Below are 21,179 nucleotides of genomic sequence, written 5' to 3'. Positions count from 1 at the left end.
AATCGGGTCCGTGGGTTGGGAAGCTATATTTTTGTATGGACAAGTGAATATCCAAGGTTTGTATGGGCTCAGTCTTCGATCGTGGGTGAGAGCCGTAGGGCTCAAAAAGATGGTACTAATACAATAATAACTCACTAGTGAAATAACTACAAAATTGACTTTCCTCTAATCTTATCTTCGACCATACAATATCCATCTCCTCAGGACTAACTTAAGACTATGAATGGAAGCGTAGTTTTTGTACGGACAAGTGAATATCCAAGGCTTGTATGGGCTCAGTCTTCGATCGTGGATGAGAAGTACCTAGGGCTAGAGCCCTAGGGCTCAAAAAGACTACTAATACAGTAATAACTCACTAGTGAAATAACTACAAAATTTACTTTCCCCTAAACTTTGAATCTTCGGCCATAGAATCTCCATCTCCTCAGGACTAAGACTATGTATGGAAGCGTAGTTTTTGTACGGACAAGTGAATATCCAAGGCTTGTATGGGCTCAGTCTTCGATCGTAGATGAGAAGTACCTAGGGCTAGAGCCCTAGGGCTCAAAAAGACTACTAATACAGTAATAACTCACTAGTGAAATAACTACAAAATTTACTTTCCCCTAAACTTTGAATCTTCGGCCATAGAATCACCATCTCCTCAGGACTAAGACTATGTATGGAGGCGTAGTTTTTGTACGGACAAGTGAATATCCAAGGCTTGTATGGGCTCAGTCTTCGGTCGTGGGTGAGGGGAAGCCCTAGGGCTCTCTTGGCGACGAGATACGTGAAGTAGACGTCTTCCGTGTTGATAAGGGGGATGTGAAGAGCGGCGGTGAAAATCTCTTTTAGGTTTTTACCTGGAATATAAGTAAAGTGTTTTTAAAGTAATTTTTAGTTTAAACATTGTCTTTAATTATTTTTTAAAACCATAAACATACTTAAAAACAAACTTAGAATAAAAAGTAACCTAAAATTAAAACTACCTACAAAAAAAACTAAACTAATACCTACAAAAATCAAAAAAAAAAAATATATACATATATATAACATGATGTGGGTGATCTAGCCGAATATGTATATGTATATTAGGCTAGATCACCCAGGTCCGAACCCTGTGGAAGGGTTCCCATAAGGCTGGCTGCGTTCCCCCTTTGGATGGCATTTTAAAGTAATTGACTATGGGTTTTCAACCGACTTCCAAATCTCAAAAGGAGGAGGTTATCAATTCGGTTGTATGTTTATTTTGAAGTTTGTTACTCCATATCTCCGTCATTACTGGACAGATTATATTAATATTTAGTACATTGTAGGAGAGGACGGAAAATCGCTAAAAGATGGACGAGTGAGTTCGAGGGCCGACACGTTAGTGGAGGCCCTCGAATAATACGAGTCCATCTTTAGCGTTTCCGGCCGAGGCATTACATAGTGCTTTTCACGACTACTGCGAGGAAATAAGAAAACATTTGCATAACTATAAGTACTAGCCCGCGATTTCTCTGGTAGCAAATTACTAGCCACTGCCTGTACTGTCTCTTGAATTTCGGTAGGCGTAAGAATATCATTTTCTTCACTAGAAGAACTCATTTTTATAGCGAGCGTAGATACGCGTTTCTTATATTTTTTAGTCAAACATAATTTACACTATCCAATTCAGTAGGTATTTTCAGATCCCGCCTTTTTTTACTTTTTTTAACCACTTTTAAGAGGCGTTTTTTCTGTTATTTGCTTCAAACCGACTCTAAAATTAGAAGCGTTTTTGCTAATAAAACCACAAACAGCTACGAAAGTAAAAAACGCCTTAAGCGTCAACTGAATGGATAATTGTTAAAAAAAATGAAGTGAATGGTTTTGATATTTCTTTTTTTTTTTAAACAAGAAATTGGTGCTATAAATAACCTAATTTTATTTTTGAAGGAAAAAGTTGCGCAAAAAAAGACCTTTTATTGATTTTTCACGCCACTGTTCGGAAATGTAGCAATAGATGGTCTAAAACCAAGCTGGAAAGTAGGCAATAGCTGTAGCACCTGAACCACCACTACTACAATGTTTCATTGTTATCATCATCTGTCATTGGTGACAGTTCGCTACAGCAATGAGTATCATTTAAAACATAAAAAAACAATAAAAGGTCTTTTTTTGCGCAACTTTTTCCTTCAAAAATAAAATTAGGTTATTTATAGAACCAATTTCTTGTTTAAAAAAAAAAGAAATGACAAAACCATTCACTTCATTTTTTTTTAACAATTATCCATTCAGTTCACGCTTAAGGCGTTTTTGACTTTTGTAGCTGTTTGTGGTTTTTTTAGCAAAATCGCTTCTAATTTTAGAGTCGGTTTGAAGCAAATAACAGAAAAACGCCTCTTAAAAGTGGTAAAAAAAGTAAAAAAGGCGGGATCTGAAAATACTTACTGAATTGGATAGTGTATATTGTGTTTGACTAAAAAATATAAGAAACGCGTATCTACGCTCGCTATAAAAATGAGTTCTTCTAGTGAAGAAAATGATATTCTTACGCTGACGCCTACCGAAATTCAAGAGACAGCACAGGCAGTGGCTAGTAATTTGCTACCAGAGAAATCGCGGGCTAGTACTTATAGTTATGTAAATGTTTTCTTATTTCCTCGCAGTAGTCGTGAAAAGCACTATGTAATGCCTCGGCCGGAAACGCTAAAGATGGACTCGTATTATTCGAGGGCCTCCACTAACGTGTAGGCCCTCGAACTCACTCGTCCATCTTTTAGCGGTTTTCCGTCCTCTCCTACAATGTACTATTTATGTTTTAAATGATACTCATTGCTGTAGCGAACTGTCACCAATGACAGATGATGACAACAATGAAACATTGTAGTAGTGGTGCTTCAGGTGCTACAGCTATTGCCTACTTTCCAGCTTGGTTTTAGACCATCTATTGCCACATTTCCGAACAGTGGCGTGAAAAATATTTATCAAGTTAACACATATCAATGATACGGGTTATAGTCAAATGGTGTTCTAACAGTTTTAATCTTCTTTCTAAAGATGGCAGTTTTACAGTGGCTACATATTACAAGCTTTGATTTAGTTTCACCTGACCGTTGTCTATCTGTCTGTCTGTCTGTCTGTGTGTAATCAAATCTTGCAAGTTAAATTTGATCCACTTCCCGGTTTCCGATTGAGCTGAAATTTTGCATGCATGTATAAATCGGATGACAATGCATTATTATGGTACCATCGAGCTGATCTGATGATGGAGACAGGAGGTGGCCATAGGAACTCTGTGATGAAACAACGCAACCTAATTGTGTTAGGGGTTTTTAGAATTGTCTCGATGAGTATTAGCTGTTTGTCGTAAAAAAAGTACAGTCAGCGATAAAAGCTTGTACCAAACATTATTTTTTTTGCCAAAAACTTATTTACTTTGACAATCCGCCTCCATAGACTCTATTCTCTTTACTCTTAGCACTTGGCCACCAGCGATTAAATAAGAAACTTACCATTAATAATATATCCTGTCCCGGATAGATATTCTGGTATCAAGTCTTCATTATACAGCCACCGAGGCAGGTACCACTTGGTGTACTCGTCTCTGTGCGGTACACTGTTCTCTTTCTTGTACCCTGGAATATAAATGGACAACAATTTAGTAATCGTACTTCATGTTTAGTATAAATATAATACAATATATACATTGTAAATACAGATGTCAATCAGAATGAAAAAAATCAACGATGATCAACTCTGGCTAACGTGGGACTCGAACCCACGTCCTTGAACTGCCGGTCCAATGGTCCGATATAAGCGTATTTTATTCAAGAAATTCTTAAAACTACTTTGACTTATCCCCGTGCCGCCCAATGTACTTTAGGATGTACATTCCGATTCGATGGAATGTCATAAATAAAAATAGGTAGCATTTCATTTGTCTCGTAAACTTTTCGAACAAATGAAATTCAACCTAATTGAGAATACAACAAGATTCTAAATTCCTTGGCTCTAATTTTATATGGTGGGCGGCACGAGGTTATACATAAGATGTCCACTTGGGAGGCTTTGAATAACTTGTTATGTTTCCCTCATAGACCAGGAATCCTCTAGACCAAGTTTAGAGCAATTATTTCATGCAACCGATGATGCCAAAAATGCGGGGGGGCGCGGGACGAGGTGAGCGAAGTCCCGTGCCGTGATTGGTCCGTTCAAAGACACAGACGTCACACAAAGACAATTTCGACTCGAACATGGAGTAAAATTGCCGTATGGCAGAGGGGGTAGCGCGACTATGCTCGTCTGGAAGGTGTTTTGTCTGTCTGTTCTCTACATATTCTGGGTACGGTGCCGTGAGACCCAAGGTTAGTTCGGTAAGTTTTAAGAGTGAAAGGACGGAAGTTGACTATACGAGAGTTTGGTCTTGGCACTGATAGTCTTATTTTACTTATAAGTTCGGGAGATTCAATGATTCCGTAAAATGTTATGTAGCAAGAGTTGATCTGAAATCCATCGGCGCTTCACTAAAGAAGATAATTTGAATAAATTTAGTCGATCTTTATATGTCGGAAGAGAACGGACTTTCTTTTGATGTACCTATAGATACTTTCTATTCTATATCTTCATGTCATTTGTACTGATGGTTCCATACACTAAAACAGTATTCTAAAGTATTCCTTACTAACGAAGAGTAGGCGGTAATAAAATTAGAGCCGCACTTTGAAAATTTTACAGTTTCGCCATACAAAACCTGATAGCCTATAACATATTTTTACAATATCGTCTTATAGGCTTTATACGATAGCTGACTGTCCAATATGACACTCAAATCCTTTAGCTCAGAGACTTCAAATTAATAATCCTTACCAAACAACGCGGCACCCTTATTATCCTCCAGCACCGTTTCCAAAGTCCTCGGGTTGAGCATCACATCATCATCAGTCTTGAAGACGAACTCTGCCCGCGGACAGCGGTGGAGCGCCCACTGCAGCATCAGCGCCACCTTCAGCGTCAGGTTCTGATAGTGGTCTTGGAGCTCATGGACTATCAGGTCGCTGTGCTGTTTAGCTTCGATGTAGACGTCTGCCTGGAACAAGATGATGGGTATAGTCTTTCGATTTGTAGCTGACTCCGAGCCGCTAATAATTTGACTATTGTTAAGTAAAACCGCACGACCGTTAAGACGAACAATTCAAGCTTGGGATTCTAAATAATAATGTAGGTACTGCACTGTAGCTATCCTGTATTAGTTGTCAAGCGGACCCCGGGCTCTCATGAGCCGTGGCAAAATGCCGGGATAACGCGAGGAAGAAGAACAATAAAATACCTCTCGCCGTAACAGGGATTTTATGAATTTTTTGACACGTACCTTTAATGTGATGTATGTGATGTTAAATAAAGTTTTTCTATGTCTATGTCTACGATATTGTCACGATCTTCATCAAGGAACTTTTCCATAGGAGGAATACACAAATACTCACCATTCGATCATCATCCTGGGTAAGACCGAGGAAGAAATACGTCTCCTGGTGCTTCCCCCAAGTATTTCTGATGACGTCACGGTGACGATAGTGGGAGGGGGTGCTGGTCACTAGAACGAGGACCGGGACCCTTTTCTGGCAGACTGATGATGGTTCTATGAGGAGGTTTCTGGATAAAGGAGAAAATTTGTGACGTTTTCAAGCAAAAAGTACCACAGTTGTGTTTATTCTTATTCCATGCGATTCTTCCATTTAGTGAAAAAGGCATACTATTTAGCGTTTATGTCTATTAAGTACTAAAGACATTCAGTCATTTTAAATTGTAACATTCTAAGATCCAGATGTTTTGCTAAAGAGGCATTTAGCATTCATGTCTATGTTGTCAGAAAGACATAACACAATCCAGACATTTCAGCTATATTGTCCTTTAGCGATAAGGTACATTTGATAGTAACCCGTACTAGCACCCAAAAGAAAAGGATGAGTATAGTTTTCCTGGTTCTTACTGACTGACAAATTGGTTTGACCAACTAAGTATAAAAATTAAACTCTTGATAAAAAAAAATTAAAAATCTCTGGTGTAGCTCAGGGCACTAATCTAGGTACGCACATGTTGTCCAAATAATGAACCAAACTCCTATTAGCTCGCAAATGTTGAAGATTCTGGTCTGGTGGTGGTGGCGGGGTCAGCGCTCGGCCCACCGCTTGGCTGAGCTGCCAGGACACGCAGAAAACTGGCAGTGTGACCAGCACGAAGAGAAGGCCTTTGCGGCTTGCTGAAACATGTTCTATCATTATAATGTTGCTACGAGTTGCAAGTTGGGGGTCCGCTCGGCCCTATGTTCGTTTATAGGGTTCCGTACCCAAAGGTTATTAGGGTTCCGTACGCAAAGGGTAAAACGGGACCCTATTACTAAGACTTCGCTGTCCGTCCGTCCGTCCGTCTGTCTGTCACCAGGCTGTACCTATCTCACGAACCGTGATAGCTAGACAGTTGAAATTTTCACAGATGATGTATTTCTGTTGCCGCTATAACAACAAATACTAAAAACAGAATAAAATAAAGATTTAAGGGGGGCTCCCATACAGCAAACGTGATTTTTGACCAAAGTTAAGCAACGTCGGGCGTGGTCAGTACTTGGATGGGTGACCGTTTTCTTTTTGCATTTTTTTCCGTTTTTTTTTTTGCTTTATGGTACGGAACCCTTCGTGCGCGAGTCCGACTCGCACTTGCCCGGTTTTTTTTAGCATTAGAAAGAACTCCACAGAAGCAAGCGTCCAGTTTTTATCAGGCTCTTTAATTGTTAATAATTATTGAATTATCTAATGTAGCATGTTCAATACATATAATTTACTTCAAATTATTACCGCTAAAAGTGCCGGATTTGAAACCACAAGCTTACTTCTGCGAAGTTCTTTCTAATGCTAAAAAAACGGACTGCAATCGACTAATCGCGAATGATTCGCTAGTTTAATGAATTTCACTCGGTCAAAGTTGCGGCAAAAGCTGGTTAAAGATATTCATGGCTAACGTCTGCCCGAGATTTCGTCTGCATTAGTAATTTTGTAGTAAATTTCACCCCCTTTAAATCCTGACAAGATTTCAGTGATAAAAATTATCTACCTTGGAGGAATCCAAAAGATTCAAACTGCCTCCTTGACGATTTCATCTAAATAAGTTCAGCAGTTTAAGCGTGAAGAAGTAATAAACAGAGTTACTTTTTTAATATTAGGAGGAACTCCTCACTCCTATGACTCCTAACAGGTTTTTAGGGTTCCGTACCCAAAGGGTAAAAACGGGACCCTATTACTAAGATTCCACTGTCCGTCTGTCCGTCTGTCACTAGGCTTTATCTCATGAACCGTGATAGCTAGACAGTTGAAATGATCACAGATGTTGTATTTCTGTTGCCGCTATAACAACAAATGCTAATAAGTTTTTGGCAAAAATTTCATTTTTGGTACAAGCTTTTATCGTTGACTGTACTTTTCTTACGACAGACAACTAATACTCATCGAGACAATTCTAAAAACCCCTAACACAATTAGGTTGCGTTGTTTCATCACAGAGTTCCTATGGCCACCTCCTGTCTCCATCATCAGATCAGCTCGATGGTACCATAATATTGCATTGTCATCCGATTTATACATGCATGCAAAATTTCAGCTCAATCGAAAACCGGGAAGTGGATCAAATTTAACTTGCAACATTTGATTACAGACCGACAAACAGACAACGGTCAGGTGAAAGTATATCCCACCAAAAACATAAATGTAAAAAAGGAGAGCCAAGTTCAATACAAAAAATTATGCTTGGCTGTGGGGCTCGCCGCAAAAAGAATGGAGATCTAAATGAGTGCCACTGCCAAGTTCTATGCAAAATCCAAATATGTATTTATAGGAACAAAATAACATTATAAACAAGTATTAAACTCTATTTCTTTGCTTTATTGGATACCTATAACAATTGCTGTTATTTAAAAAAATGTGAGATCTTAAAGTAGTTAGATTTGACTTGGCCAGTTTTCATTATATCAATCATTTTATATATATTGTAATTCTGATAAAACCTGGCCAAGCCAAATCTAACCTACTTTAAGATCTCACATTTTTTTAAATAACAGCAATTGTTATAGGTATCCAATAAAGCAAAGAAATAGAGTTTAATACTTGTTTATAATGTTATTTTGTTCCTATAAATACATATTTGGATTTTGCATAGAACTTGGCAGTGGCACTCATTTAGATCTCCATTCTTTTTGCGGCGAGCCCCACAGCCAAGCATAATTTTTGTATTGAACTTGGCTCTCCTTTTTTACATTTATGTTTTTGGTGGGATATCAATACTTTTTGTAAAGAAAACTAGGCAGGTATTGAGATTTAATGTTTTTTCTTGTGTTTCCGCTGTATGGTTTTTACTTCTGTTCTTTGTATAATTATGTGGTACCGCGCGCCGCCGACGACACACCGTTGGCCGGTTGTTTAGAGCGTATTAAAAGTTTTTTGTATGGGGCACCACTTATTTTTTGACTAAACTTTATTTTAATATAGCAAATATAATAATACATATATTGGGGTAGTTTCAAATATCTGCTTGTAACGGTTCCAACGCTACAATAAAAAAATATTTTTTTGTATGGGGACCCCCCCTATTTTTTAACTTTTTTTTATTTTTAGATTTTTTCCTACGCTTACACACAATAACCAAGCTGGATTCCAAATTTCATCCTTCTAGGTCATCTGGAAGTAGGTTAGGTTTAGGTACTTATATCAGTCCCAATAAAAAATGTTTTTTTTGTATGGGGACCCCCCCTATTTATAAACATTATTTTATTTTTAGATTTTTTCCTACGGTTACAAACAATAACCGAGCTGGATTCCAAATTTCATCCTTCTAGGTCATCTGGAAGTAGGTTAGGTTTAGGTACTTATATCAGTCCCAATAAAAAATGGTTTTTTTGTATGGGGACCCCCCCTATATTTAAACATTATTTTATTTTTAGATTTTTTCCTACGGTTACATACAATAACCGAGCTGGATTCCTAATTTCATCCTTCTAGGGCATCTGGAAGTAGGTTAGGTTTAGGTACTTATATGTCAGTCCCAATAAAAAGTGGTTTTTTTGTATGGGGACCCCCCCTATTTTTTAACTTTATTTTAATTTTAGATTTTTTCCTACGGTTACACACAATAACCAAGCTGGATTCCGAATTTCATCCTTCTAGGTCATCTGGAAGTAGGTTAGGTTTAGGTACTATAAGTCATAAGTCAGTCTTAAAATTTACGACTTTTTGACCTTCATACCTTTATAACCGTTTGAGCTAGCTTCATGAAATTTGGGCTTCTAGATATCCTTATGGATATAATCAAACACACGTAGTTTTATGTGTTTACGTCAAAGATGTTTTGAGTTATAGAAGGGTCAAAAGTGGCACCAAGTGGTTCGTGTAATATTACACTTGGCGCTGGCTAGCCAGTTCCTTTGCTTGAACTTGGCTTGACACGCTGCCGCGTGTCTAGATAAAAGCTTGTAAAAAGTATGGAGCCCTCGGTGGGCGAGTCCAACTCGCACTTGTCCGGTTTTATAATGTAATATCACTGTAAATGTTATATACACAAAATTTTCGAATATTGAATATCAACATTCGTGTTAAATACGGATAAATCAGCACATACACCGCATTAAAATATTATTGCAACTTAAACCCGAAAAATGTCGCCAGAACCTACTAGTTTTTACAAAAACGACTAGGTACTAATTATTACGGTTTCCTGTTTTTTTTTCTTCGTTAGGCGACCGAATGATATTTCGTACCTACATAAGTTCCAAGAAAGTCATTGATATAAGCCGGAGTTCACAACATTTAGCTGATATGATATGATATATATATCGCTAATAATACCTACTTAATAAACGTGTTAAAAATTGAACGAAAAAAAAAACTTTTGCTTAATAATAACAAGAAGCAAAATAATACTGATAGTGATAACAGTATACATGTATTTCAACTAATTAATAACCGGCCAAGTGCGAATCGGCCTCGCGCACGAAGAGTTCCGTACCATCACGCAAAAAACTGCAAAAATATCACGTTTGTTGTATGAGAATTGCCCCACTTAAATTTATTTTTCACCACACCAGCTCGGAAAGGCTTACTTTGCACTTCAAAAACCGAACCGATAGCAAAGTTGCATTTTATTCACATGTGAGGCAAAGTAATCAAATGCAAATTTTGAGTTGTTTTCTCATGTGTGCTGCTAGAATTGACTTTTAAATGATGATTTTGGATGATAAATATACATTTTGATTTTGAATGATAACATTCATTTGGATTTGATTCGGTTTGATTTTGTTTGATATCCCAACTAGCAAAAAAGTCTCAGATTGCGCACTTTATAAGAGTAGTGAGCTTATAGCGCTCTTATTTTTGTTTTGAACTTGTCATCGCTCTTATATTAGTCTTAGACAAGCTAATACGCACTTTAGTAAGTTTAGTCTTATTACCTAGTCTTATATATGTATATAAGAGCATTTTATAATACCATTATAAGCCTCTCGCTCTTACAATAACATTTACTAAGTCTCATTGAACTTGAGAGTACCTGGTCTTATATCCACATTCTCTAAGTTCATTTGATCTTATAATAGACTTTCTAAATGCTATTATAAGAATGTAAGACTAATATCAACATGGCATAATACTATTATGAGCCTCTCGCTCTTACAATAACATTTACTAAGTCTCATTGAACTTGAGAGTACTTGGTCTTATATCCACATTCTCTAAGTTCATTTGATCTTATATTAGACTTTCTAAATGCTATTATAAGAATGTAAGGCTAATATCAACATAGCATAATACTATTATAAGCCTCTTGCTCTTACAACAACATTTACGAAGTCTCATTGAACTTGAGAGTACGTGGTCTTATATCCACATTCTCTAAGTTCATTTGATCTTATATTAGACTTTATAAATGCTATTATAAGAATGTAAGACTAATATCAACATAGCATAATACTATTATAAGCCTCTTGCTCTTACAACAACATTTACGAAGTCTCATTGAACTTGAGAGTACCTGGTCTTATATCCACATTCTCTTAGTTCATTTGATCTTATATTAGACTTTCTAAATGCTATTATAAGAATGTAAGACTAATATCAACATAGCATAATACTATTATAAGCCTCTTGCTCTTACAACAACATTTACGAAGTCTCATTGAACTTGAGAGTACCTGGTCTTATATCCTCATTCTCTTAGTTCATTTGATTTTATATTAGATTTCTAAATGCTATTGTAAGAATGTAAGACTAATATTAACATAGCATAAGAACACTGTAAGTAAGTACGTACTTTTCTGATCTTACTAAAGCTATAATAAGATCAACAGCAGCACTTTAGTAAGATATTAGAGTGATATAAGATCAAGACACTTATATCACAATAGAGAAGATCAATATCAGATGGTTTGATCTTAAATCGTTTTTGGGAACACTATTGTTAGTATAAGTATTCAACATGGCCACATCATTTGTATTCAGAATGCTTAAAATACTCTAATAGTGCGCTTGAAAAATGCACCTACATCAATGGCTGACTATCAATACAAAATAAAGAAATAAAATAATTATAAAAATATTCAAATACCATATTTGAGTAGGCGCATAAAGTTTGAAGTGTAAAACAGGGTCTACTTTACAATAAATAATATTTTCCCATGTGAATACTTACCCTGAAACATAAACAGACGATGATAAACAGCACGTTATTATATTTAAACATAATTCATAAAAAGTTTGATAAACACTTACACTAATATGTTTTTGTCACGTTGCAGTTAATTTCACCCGTATATTTATACTTCACAAATAGAATGTTTCAAACCAAAATAAGCTTATTTAGGCTTACAAGATTCTAACGTTCGACCAATATAAGCCTATGTAGGCTTACAAGATACTTACGTTCGACCAATATAAGCCTATGTAGGCTTACAAGATACTTACGTTCGACCAATATAAGCCTATGTAGGCTTACAAGATACTTACGTAAAAGCGATATTAGCCTAAAGCAGCTTAATATAGTTTTGAAAAAGATTACTGTGAATGCAAACAACATTCAATTAGACTGATATTAGAACGATATTAAAATAAATACGCTTATGCTTTGTGCCCAAACCCGGGCTTATACGATGATATAAAATCAATATAAGAGCGACAAAATTGTAGTCTAGAGACTGTTGTTAGCGTGATTTTGCTAGTTGGGATTTTACATTTAATATTTGCTTCGGGTTGGTGTGGTGAAAAATTTTGTGTTTCACTCGGGGGCAAATTTTGTTTAACCCTCGTGCTTTGAAACCCTCGCAACGCTCAAGATTCCATTATCGAACCACTCGCTACGCTCGTGGTTCAATTTTGGAATCTTTCGCTTGCTCGGGCATCAATATTAGCACGAGCGGTTAAACAACAACTTTGCCCCCTCGTAAAACAAATAACTATTATATGGCATTTTTGTCTCTAAATATTCTCAGTAATACGCTGTTAAAATTATTCGGTTTCCTCATGTTACACACACCGTGTATTCACCCGCAAAATACGTATAACGTCGGAAAATCACCCACTATGACCTCCGAATCCGCGGGTCAAGTCACAAGTACCTAATAGAGGTTAGATGTAGGTAGATAAGTCACCACCACTACCACCCACCACCACTGAACCCATTCGTACAAACAGCAACACTCCTGTACATCGGTGGACCTTATTACAAAAGGCATAAGGTCCACCGAGGTACAGTTAACATTGTGGGCGATGGTAGGGAATCGCACGCAACTCGCAAGCCAAATTATTTTTATATCCGTACCGACCGTATGACGACCGGTCTGGCCTAGTGGGTACTTGGGTAGTGACCCCGCCTGTGAAGCTGATGCTCCTGGGTTCGAATCCCAGTAAGGGCATTTATTTGTGTGATGACACAGATATTTGTTCCTGTGTCATGGTTGTTTTCTATGTATTTAAGTATTTATATATTAAATATATCGTTGTCTGAGTACCCACAACACAAGCCTTCTTGAGCTTACTGTGGGACTTAGTCAATCTGTGTAAGAATGTCCTATAATATTTATTTTTATTTATTTTATTTTATCCGTCGGTGGCAAAGAAGTACCTATACATCTATGATGGTACGCGGTAACGGTAGCCTATTAACGTAAAATTCTACGTAAAAAAAAACGTAATTCAAGACCAAAAAAAGTAAGACAATGTTGCCACTGCAATAATTTGTTAGTAAAATAGTAAATTCCTTTTGATAAATAATCACGCTAAGATAATTAATTTCATAGGAATTTTACTTGTACGATTTAAAAAAGTACTTTTATTCATTTATTTTTACATAAATACAAGAAGACGCACTAATAAAAAAGTGGCAACATTTTTTACTTTTTTGGTCTTGAATTACGTTTTGCAGTTTAATGGCTCCTCTACACGATGGGCCAACGCCGGCCACTCCAAGGGACGCAGCCATGCGGTAGAATGAGATAGCAATATCACTTGCTCCCTCTAATGCATAAATGCGTCCCTTGGAGTGGCCGGCGTTGGCCCATCGTGTAGAGGAGCTATAATAGTTCAGTCTAAGTCAAGTGAGGTATCATTTGAAATAATACAAACAGTCCCGACCTGACTGTACAACTGTACATCGGTGGACCTTAGGGGTCATCCATTAATCACGTCACACGTATTTCTAGGCTTTTTTACCCCTCCCCCCCTCCTTGTCACACTTGGTAACATTTGGCAAACCCCTCCCCCCTAGTGTGACGTCACATTTTTTCTACGAAATCGCCAAATCGAATTAAGTAAGCACCTAAGTATTATTAATATTTTATCAAAATATTTTGACGATATAAATATTAGTAATTGTGTAACCCAAAACTGCTTAGGAAAGAAAATTAAACGATTATCGTTTTAAAAACTTGTTATTTTTTACAGCGAATAAAATAATTTAAATAAATTTTCGGAACCTCCACCTTGAGGATGGTACACTACAAAACATTTTTTTTTAACGTAAAAAAGCTTGTTCTTTGATATATAAAAGAAAATGTAAAAAATATACCATGTCTTCCTAAGTCCGAAATTTGCCGAAGAAAAATATGGAATATTTACATAGCTGCATAGGTAATCATTAGTATTATCTTTCTATCAACTACCGTTGAGTCATTTCTAAATCTGTCATGTTATCAGCTGCACGTTGTATAACGATGGCCAAATAATAACTGCATTCCCGTTGCCAGGGAGGTTTTGTGATTATACTGAGCAACTTTTGCTATGGGACCAGCCCCGAAATCGCGTAAACATTTACCGTCCCATAGAAAATGGACCAGCCAAGATGTGTGAAACAGGCAAATTTTTTTTCGGGATTTCGGGGTCCCATTAAAAGTTGTTCAGTATAATCCCAAAACCTCCCTGGCAACAGGAATGCAGTTTTTTTAGTCACCCTGTACAAGTTAACACCATAATGTACCTACAGTTATTATTATTAGACGGCGCCGGCCTGTAATTTGTGTATGTTAGGTACATACTAGGGATGTACCGACTAGTCGCCGATTAGTCGGGAAAGCCGACTGTCCGACCTCATTTCTAGTCGGCGATTAGTCGGCGACTAGTCGGCAAAAATGGCCGATTAGTCGGCACTTTATAAGTGACAGAAAAACAGCGCAAAATAAATAAACAGCAAATATTTACCATAAGCTTTTCACATGTTTTACCCAAATTCCTATTTAGGGTGCGTACTAAAACTTTTGTCGAATTATTGACCGTGTGATCGCTTTCTTGTCTAATTTGTGGTATAAAATATAGCCTTAGGATTATTCTATTTTTCAGCGTTACTTTTTATACCTAATTATGATGAATAGCGCGACGAAAGGGGTAAAACGATTGTTTTTAAGTGCATGCGAACTTATACGAAATTAATGATCTGGCCGACTAGCCGACTAATCGGCCATCCGAGCACCGATTAGTCGGCTAGTCGGCCAAATCAATAGTCGGTACATCACTAGTACATACGTTTAAGTAAGAAAAAATAACTTTTACACATAAGTTTTACAATGCCATTTCAAAGTCTGTCCGTCTGTCCGTTTCAGTCCGTCGATGTCGGTTCATCAGGCCCAACGGTGTATAGGTATAGTGTTATGTGTACTGTTAGGCGCCAGACTGCCGAAATATTGCCCTTGCTTGGCGAGCGTGACGTCATGGAATCGAAATTGACGAAATTGGGTCGAGTATGCTGATGCAGGCCAAAAGCGGTACAATAGGGGTTGACACGTGTCGGATTTTATGGTATAATCTAGTTTAATGGAAAGAAAATAAACATGTCATAAAGTGTCAGTTTAAAAATGTGTCGCTTAACTTCAAACTCGGGTATCAATCTCGAAAACCACGAAACTTTTACTAGACCTATAAGTACATTTTCTGGACCAGCCTAAGGTGCCCTGTCGATGGTTAGAAGGTTGTCCATTAATTACTGGGCACCCTGTATATGTGACGTCCCACGGGAAAAGGTACCTTATTAGGGTTTCTAGTTTCGGAGATATTGTGTGTTTTGTAAATATGTAGGTAAAAAATGCTATTTTTTTTATTGTGTGATCTCAAACCTTAATGCTTAACATTTATATAATTTTTATTAAAGTAGGTACTACATGTCAGTCAGTCAGTCATTCAGTCAGTGCTAAAATTTACGACTTTTTGACCTTCATATCTTTATAACCGTTTGAGCTAGCTTCATGAAATTCGGGCTTCTAGATGTCCTTATGGATATAATTAAACACACGTAGTTTTATGTGTTTACGTTAAAGATGTTTTGAGTTATAGAAGGGTCAAAAGTGGCACCAAGTGGTTCGTGTAATATTACACTCGGCGCTGGCTAGCCAGCCGGCCTAGCCAAGGTTACAATCGCTATCGGTTCGACAACGAAAAGCATTATATCTCTCTATCACTCTTCCATATTAGCGCGACCGTGACAGTTGCGTTTCGATCGCTACGGAGCGTAAGCGATTGGCATTTTGGCTACGCGGCCTGTTCCTTTGCTTGAACTTGGCTTGACACTAGATTTGGAATTTATATGAAACACTAGCAAATGACGTCACGGTCGAGCTACCTACTCTTTATCGGTCTATATGATATATAAAACAGATTGAGTCTAAAAGTAACTCCTGCCTACGTTTCTATATTAATGTTCTGGTGCTTTATTTCATGCATCGTGTGAAATAATTTATGGCCTACTATATATGTATTATATTTCCTCTAATTATCAATGTGAGGCGGTAATTAGTATGATACTACTATATATGTATTATATTTCCTCTAATTATCAATGTGAGGTAGTAATTAGGCAGGCGCGGCTCACTCCGCGATTTCGTCGCTTTGCTACAGGTAGCTAAAAGTACATCCGTTCCACACCAATTTTGCCGCGCGTGGCGCTGTCGCCACCTAGCGGCCATATCTGTCCTGATCGTAACAGACGCGTTTTATTAGAGAGTGAGTCTTCTGTACCTAGTACTATTTATATATTCTGTGAATTAGGTAATAAATAGTTGTTTATTGTTATGCTTAATTAAAGGAGCCCACTGATTAACAGTCCGCCGGACGGTATCGGCCTGTCAGTTGTTCGGAACTGTCAAAATTTTGTTCTGACAGGCCGTTACCGTCCGGCGGACTGTTAATCAGTGGGCCCCTTAACTGACTGATTAAAGGATTGGTTTGCTGTCTGTGCTTTGTATTATATTATGGTAATTAAGTAAACTGTCGGGAATTAGAACAGAAGTCGTTTATAAAATCTCGCTTACACCCCTCGTTGCACAATGTGCTTTTTTTAATATACCTATACATTTTACACATATTGAGTAAGACCCACAGCAGGCGTGGCTCACTCCGCGATTTCGTCGCGTCACAACAAGTAGCTACAAGTAATAAATAATAGTACAGAAGACTCACTCTCTAACAAAACGCGTCTGTTACGATCAGCACAGATATGGCCGCTAGGTGGCGACAGCGCCACGCGCGGCTTATGGCAAACCCCAAAATTGGGGCGGAACGGATGTACTTTTAGCTACGTGTAGCAAAGCGACGAAATCGCGAAGTGAGCCACGCCTGGTTTTGTAGGAAGTGTCCTTTCTGTAGGGTAGTACTATTATTTATTCTGTGCCTATAAGTGACGTCCCACGGGTAAAGGTACCTTATGGCGGTTGGCGCTTACGCTATTATTAACGCCGCTCCAATATTATTGCGGCGCTATGTGACATAAGTGCCAGACGCCATAAGGTACCTTTTACCGTGGAACGTCACATATCATTTCATTAGTGTAATGGTAACGCGCCCAATGGCGATGACTCGCCTTTTAAGCGGCAAATATTTATATTATCTAATCGAGGTTTTCCCTCTGTATACGTTTACACCAATCCATTTTGGAAACAGAGCTAAAGGGGCCCACTGATTAACAGTCCACCGGAACATCGGCCTGTCAGAACAAAATTTTGACAGTTCCGAACAACTGACAAGCCGATACTGAGGGGCTACCGCGAAAACCGAAATTCGCAAATTGCGGGGTTCTTTCTCTTTTACTCCAATGAAGGCGTAATTAGAGTGACAGAGAAAGATGCCCGTAATTTGGAAAGATTTTCGCGGTTATAGCCCCGTCCGGCGGACTGTTAATCAGTGGGCCCCTTAAGTATGTCGTATTAATGCGAAAAATATCTGGGAGACCGAGCTTTGTTCGGAAAACATATAGAAACTCAAAAATGCGTGTTTTTCCAGAGATAATACCTAGCTAGATCGATTTATCGCCCCCGAACACCTCCATATAGCAAAATTTCATCGATATCATTAGAGCCGTTTGCAAGATCCCAAAAAAATATGTATATAGTAGTATACCCTATAATGGACGTGGAACCAGTAATGGGACAAAAAAACATAATTCCTCTAAGATAAGTATTTAAAAGTAGTTTATAAACACTGGCTGTATATTATCATAAATTAGAGTCCTAGAGCTGTTTCAGTTAGAAGTTTCATTAAATTTGGTTGCTTTTTAAGAAATTGGCGTCAACCCAAAAGTTGTCGTGTCACTGAAAAAAAATACCACTACGAATTCTTAACAACTTCGCTAAGAGAGGTGAGTTAATTTATTAAATTTTAATTAATTAATACTTGATGAAAACTAGAATGTGTTTTGTTAATTGCATTTACCATGAGATAAGGTATACAACACACGATGTTGTGACTCCACAGATGTAAAAAAATAGTGGTATTTGGCCCAATCCCATTATAGGAGCTGTAAAACTGCGTACCTCCTATGATGGGACAATTGACAGAATGATGCTTGCCATGCCATAATTTCATGTTTAAACAATACAGAAGTAAAATGTAGTTACGAAATATGTCAATCAGGAGGTATTCTCGGACTTCGGATAAATTAATATCGTTTTTCCAAACTTTTATTTAACTTGCCCTGTTAGTTAGTGTGGGTCCAGTCTTGGTAGCTGAATTTAAGCCACTTTTCGATTTCCGATTCAGTTGAAATTTTGTGTAAGTACGTAATTAAGTATGCAAATCGGATGATAATGCAATATTATGATAACATGGACCTAATCTGATGATGGAGACAGGAGGTGGCCATGGGAACTTTATCGCAATAAACCCTAACTAATTATGTTTGGGTATATTAGAATTGTCTCGATGGATCTAATACAATAATAATTGGCTGTGGAAAGAAAAATACATTCAGCGATAAAAGCTTATACCAGAAATTGATTTTTTTGCCGTAACTTATTCCCCATTTCAATATTTTATACTGATAGAGCAATGTCCATTATAGGGGGCCCATTACTGGATCCACGTCCATTACCGGGGGCCCATTACTGGAGCTTTGGTGTCCATGACTGGAGAAAAAAAGCATAGTTTTAATTTGTTAAATATGTGGAAACTAATTGCAGTATCTTTGATACAACACGCCTAAAACATGAAAGACGGATAGGACTTTCATCTTTTAACACGCTAAGCAGTAGACCATTTACATATATAAGGGAAATATCATAAATACTCCAAATTTCCTCTTAAATGTCCCATGACTGGTGCTGTTACTATATATACATAATATATATAAATAAACAAAAAAAAAACAATAATTGCTCGTTTAAAGGTATCAGGTAGATAAGGTAAACGTCCCAATTAGCGACAGCGACGTATTAATTAGGGACAGTGACTAGCACTCGGACATCTACCTTATCAATTTATTATAGGTAAACAAATATTGCGTACTTAACCTAAAATTAAGCATACCTATTCTGTATTATGACACTCACCTATAAATTTGCATATCCGTCTTCGTCTCATATTAATAAAATACAACTGCCTTTCAGAAAAACAGCTCGTAAACATCACTTTTTCCAATTTTTTCCGTCACCACTTCACTTGTGTATCTTTTAACATTATCACTTTCACTTCAGTCACGAGTGTCACGACACTATATAACCTTTAAGGTATCTGATTTTTTTTTTCACTTAGTGGAGTTTCACATTTGGAGCACACAAAAATAGACTAAACGATTTTACATATATACATATACCTATATATAATAATAATAAACACACAATAGATTCCTATCAGAAAATTTTAGCAAAAAAAATTGTTTAGTTTCGTACAGTTGTTTTTGTTTTTCTAAATTTGAGCACTCTTCGAAACGACGTATCCATCGTGCGAAGTCTTGTAGACTAACAAACTTTATTAATAAACCTGACCCCACATGTTCAACCCGTCTCTTTCCTTTCAAGAACAACCGAAAGAGAGCGGAAGTGTAGCAAAACAAGTCAGTCACAAAGTCACGCCCAATTTTTTCATGGCCGAATGCGGTCGCGGACGCGCGCGCTTTGTTTTTTTATTAATTGTTTTTTTTTTGGCACTAGACGTTTGGGCTATACGGCCGCTGCGAGCGACATTCCAATGATCACTAGTAAATACCTTGGACAAAGATAGTCCGGCGGCTTATCTGTTCGAACTTATCCATATTGATAATGTGATAGTCACGATGGGCATGTGTAAATTATTAAAAAGGTAGGTATATAACCTATGGACTGGGCGTGACACGTTTGCCGTCAGCCGACTGACTTGTGAGCTAAAACCACAATTCGGCCCCACAAAATCGAACCCAGAGCGGCTACCGCAAAAACCAAATCTCGCAAATTGCGGGGATCTTTCTCTTTTACTCCAATGAAGGCGTAATTAGAGTGACAGAGAAAGATCCCCGCAATTTGCGAATTTCTGTTTTCGCGGTAGCCCCTCAGGGTCGCGGCAAACCTCGACTTTGATAGGAACTAGTGGGAGACGGGTTATACCGGGATACGCGGAAAGGCCTTTGCGCAGCGCAGCAGTGGGACATGAGTGGACACTCAATACCCACATTTTTTTTTTAATTCATGATGGCATCTTATCATCTATCAAAGCATCAACCGGGAAGCGATGACTGACGATATATACTCCTGGCCCACAATCTAAAATTAAAACAATAGTTATTTGTACAACATGAGATTAGTTATTTGTTTTACAAGGGGGCAAAGTTGTTGTTTAACCGCTCGTGCTAATATTGATACCCAAGCAAGCGAAAGATTCCAAAATTGAACCACGAGCGTAGCGAGTGGTTCGAAAAATGGAATCTTGAGCGTTGCGAGGGTTTCAAAGCACGAGGGTTAAACAAAATTTGCCCCCGAGTGAAACACAAAATTTTTCACCACACCAACCCGAAGCAAATATTAAATGTAAAATATACAACAAAATCAAACCAAATCAAATCCAAATGAATGTTATTAAATATTTATCATCCAAAATAATAATTTAAAAGTCATTTCTACCAGCAAACATGAGAAACCAACTCAAAATTTGCAGTTGATTACTTTGTCTCACATGTGAATAAAATGCAACTTTGCTATCAGTTTTTGAAGTGCAAAGTAATCCTTTCCGAGCTGGTGTGGTGAAATAGTTATTTGTACAACAAGAGATCAAAGTTTGATATTTCTTCGAGTGGTTATTTTGAGTTCCGTGCAAGCGAAAGATTCTATAATAGATTCACGAGCGTAGCCAGTCCATATCCTAGTCCTAATCAAGGTCCATATCCCGGTCGATATAAAACTACTGAAACTAACCGTGAATCATTCAAGTTACAGCACTGATACTTAATACACACCACAAACGATATAAATTAGATATACATAA

General features: G+C 37.5%; 2 protein-coding genes across 2 annotated transcripts in view; both read right to left on the bottom strand.

Annotated features, from left to right (window-relative positions):
• Positions 1-15,450, bottom strand: part of LOC134673842 (uncharacterized) — a 43,899-nt gene extending 28,449 nt beyond the window's left edge. The window contains exon 1 of the mRNA XM_063531880.1: positions 15,446-15,450. The gene's annotated coding sequence lies outside the window, so the exon portion shown is untranslated. The remainder of the gene's footprint in view (positions 1-15,445) is intronic.
• On the bottom strand, positions 120-19,394 carry LOC134673880 (beta-1,3-galactosyltransferase 5-like). Its single transcript, XM_063531934.1, has 6 exons — positions 19,277-19,394; positions 6,037-6,202; positions 5,427-5,595; positions 4,813-5,032; positions 3,459-3,581; positions 120-842 (listed from the first exon to the last, which is right to left on the bottom strand). The coding sequence occupies exons 1-6, from the start codon at positions 19,350-19,352 to the stop codon at positions 556-558; spliced, it is 1,041 nt and encodes a 346-aa protein (XP_063388004.1). The 5' UTR covers positions 19,353-19,394; the 3' UTR covers positions 120-555.
• Between the last annotated feature and the right edge of the window lie 1,785 nt (positions 19,395-21,179).

This window comes from Cydia fagiglandana, chromosome 19 (assembly GCF_963556715.1).
Source record: "Cydia fagiglandana chromosome 19, ilCydFagi1.1, whole genome shotgun sequence".
In the NCBI taxonomy this organism is placed as follows: Eukaryota; Metazoa; Arthropoda; class Insecta; order Lepidoptera; family Tortricidae; genus Cydia; species Cydia fagiglandana.
Note: the sequence above shows the minus strand (reverse complement) of the source record. Positions and strands in the feature narration are given on the sequence as shown.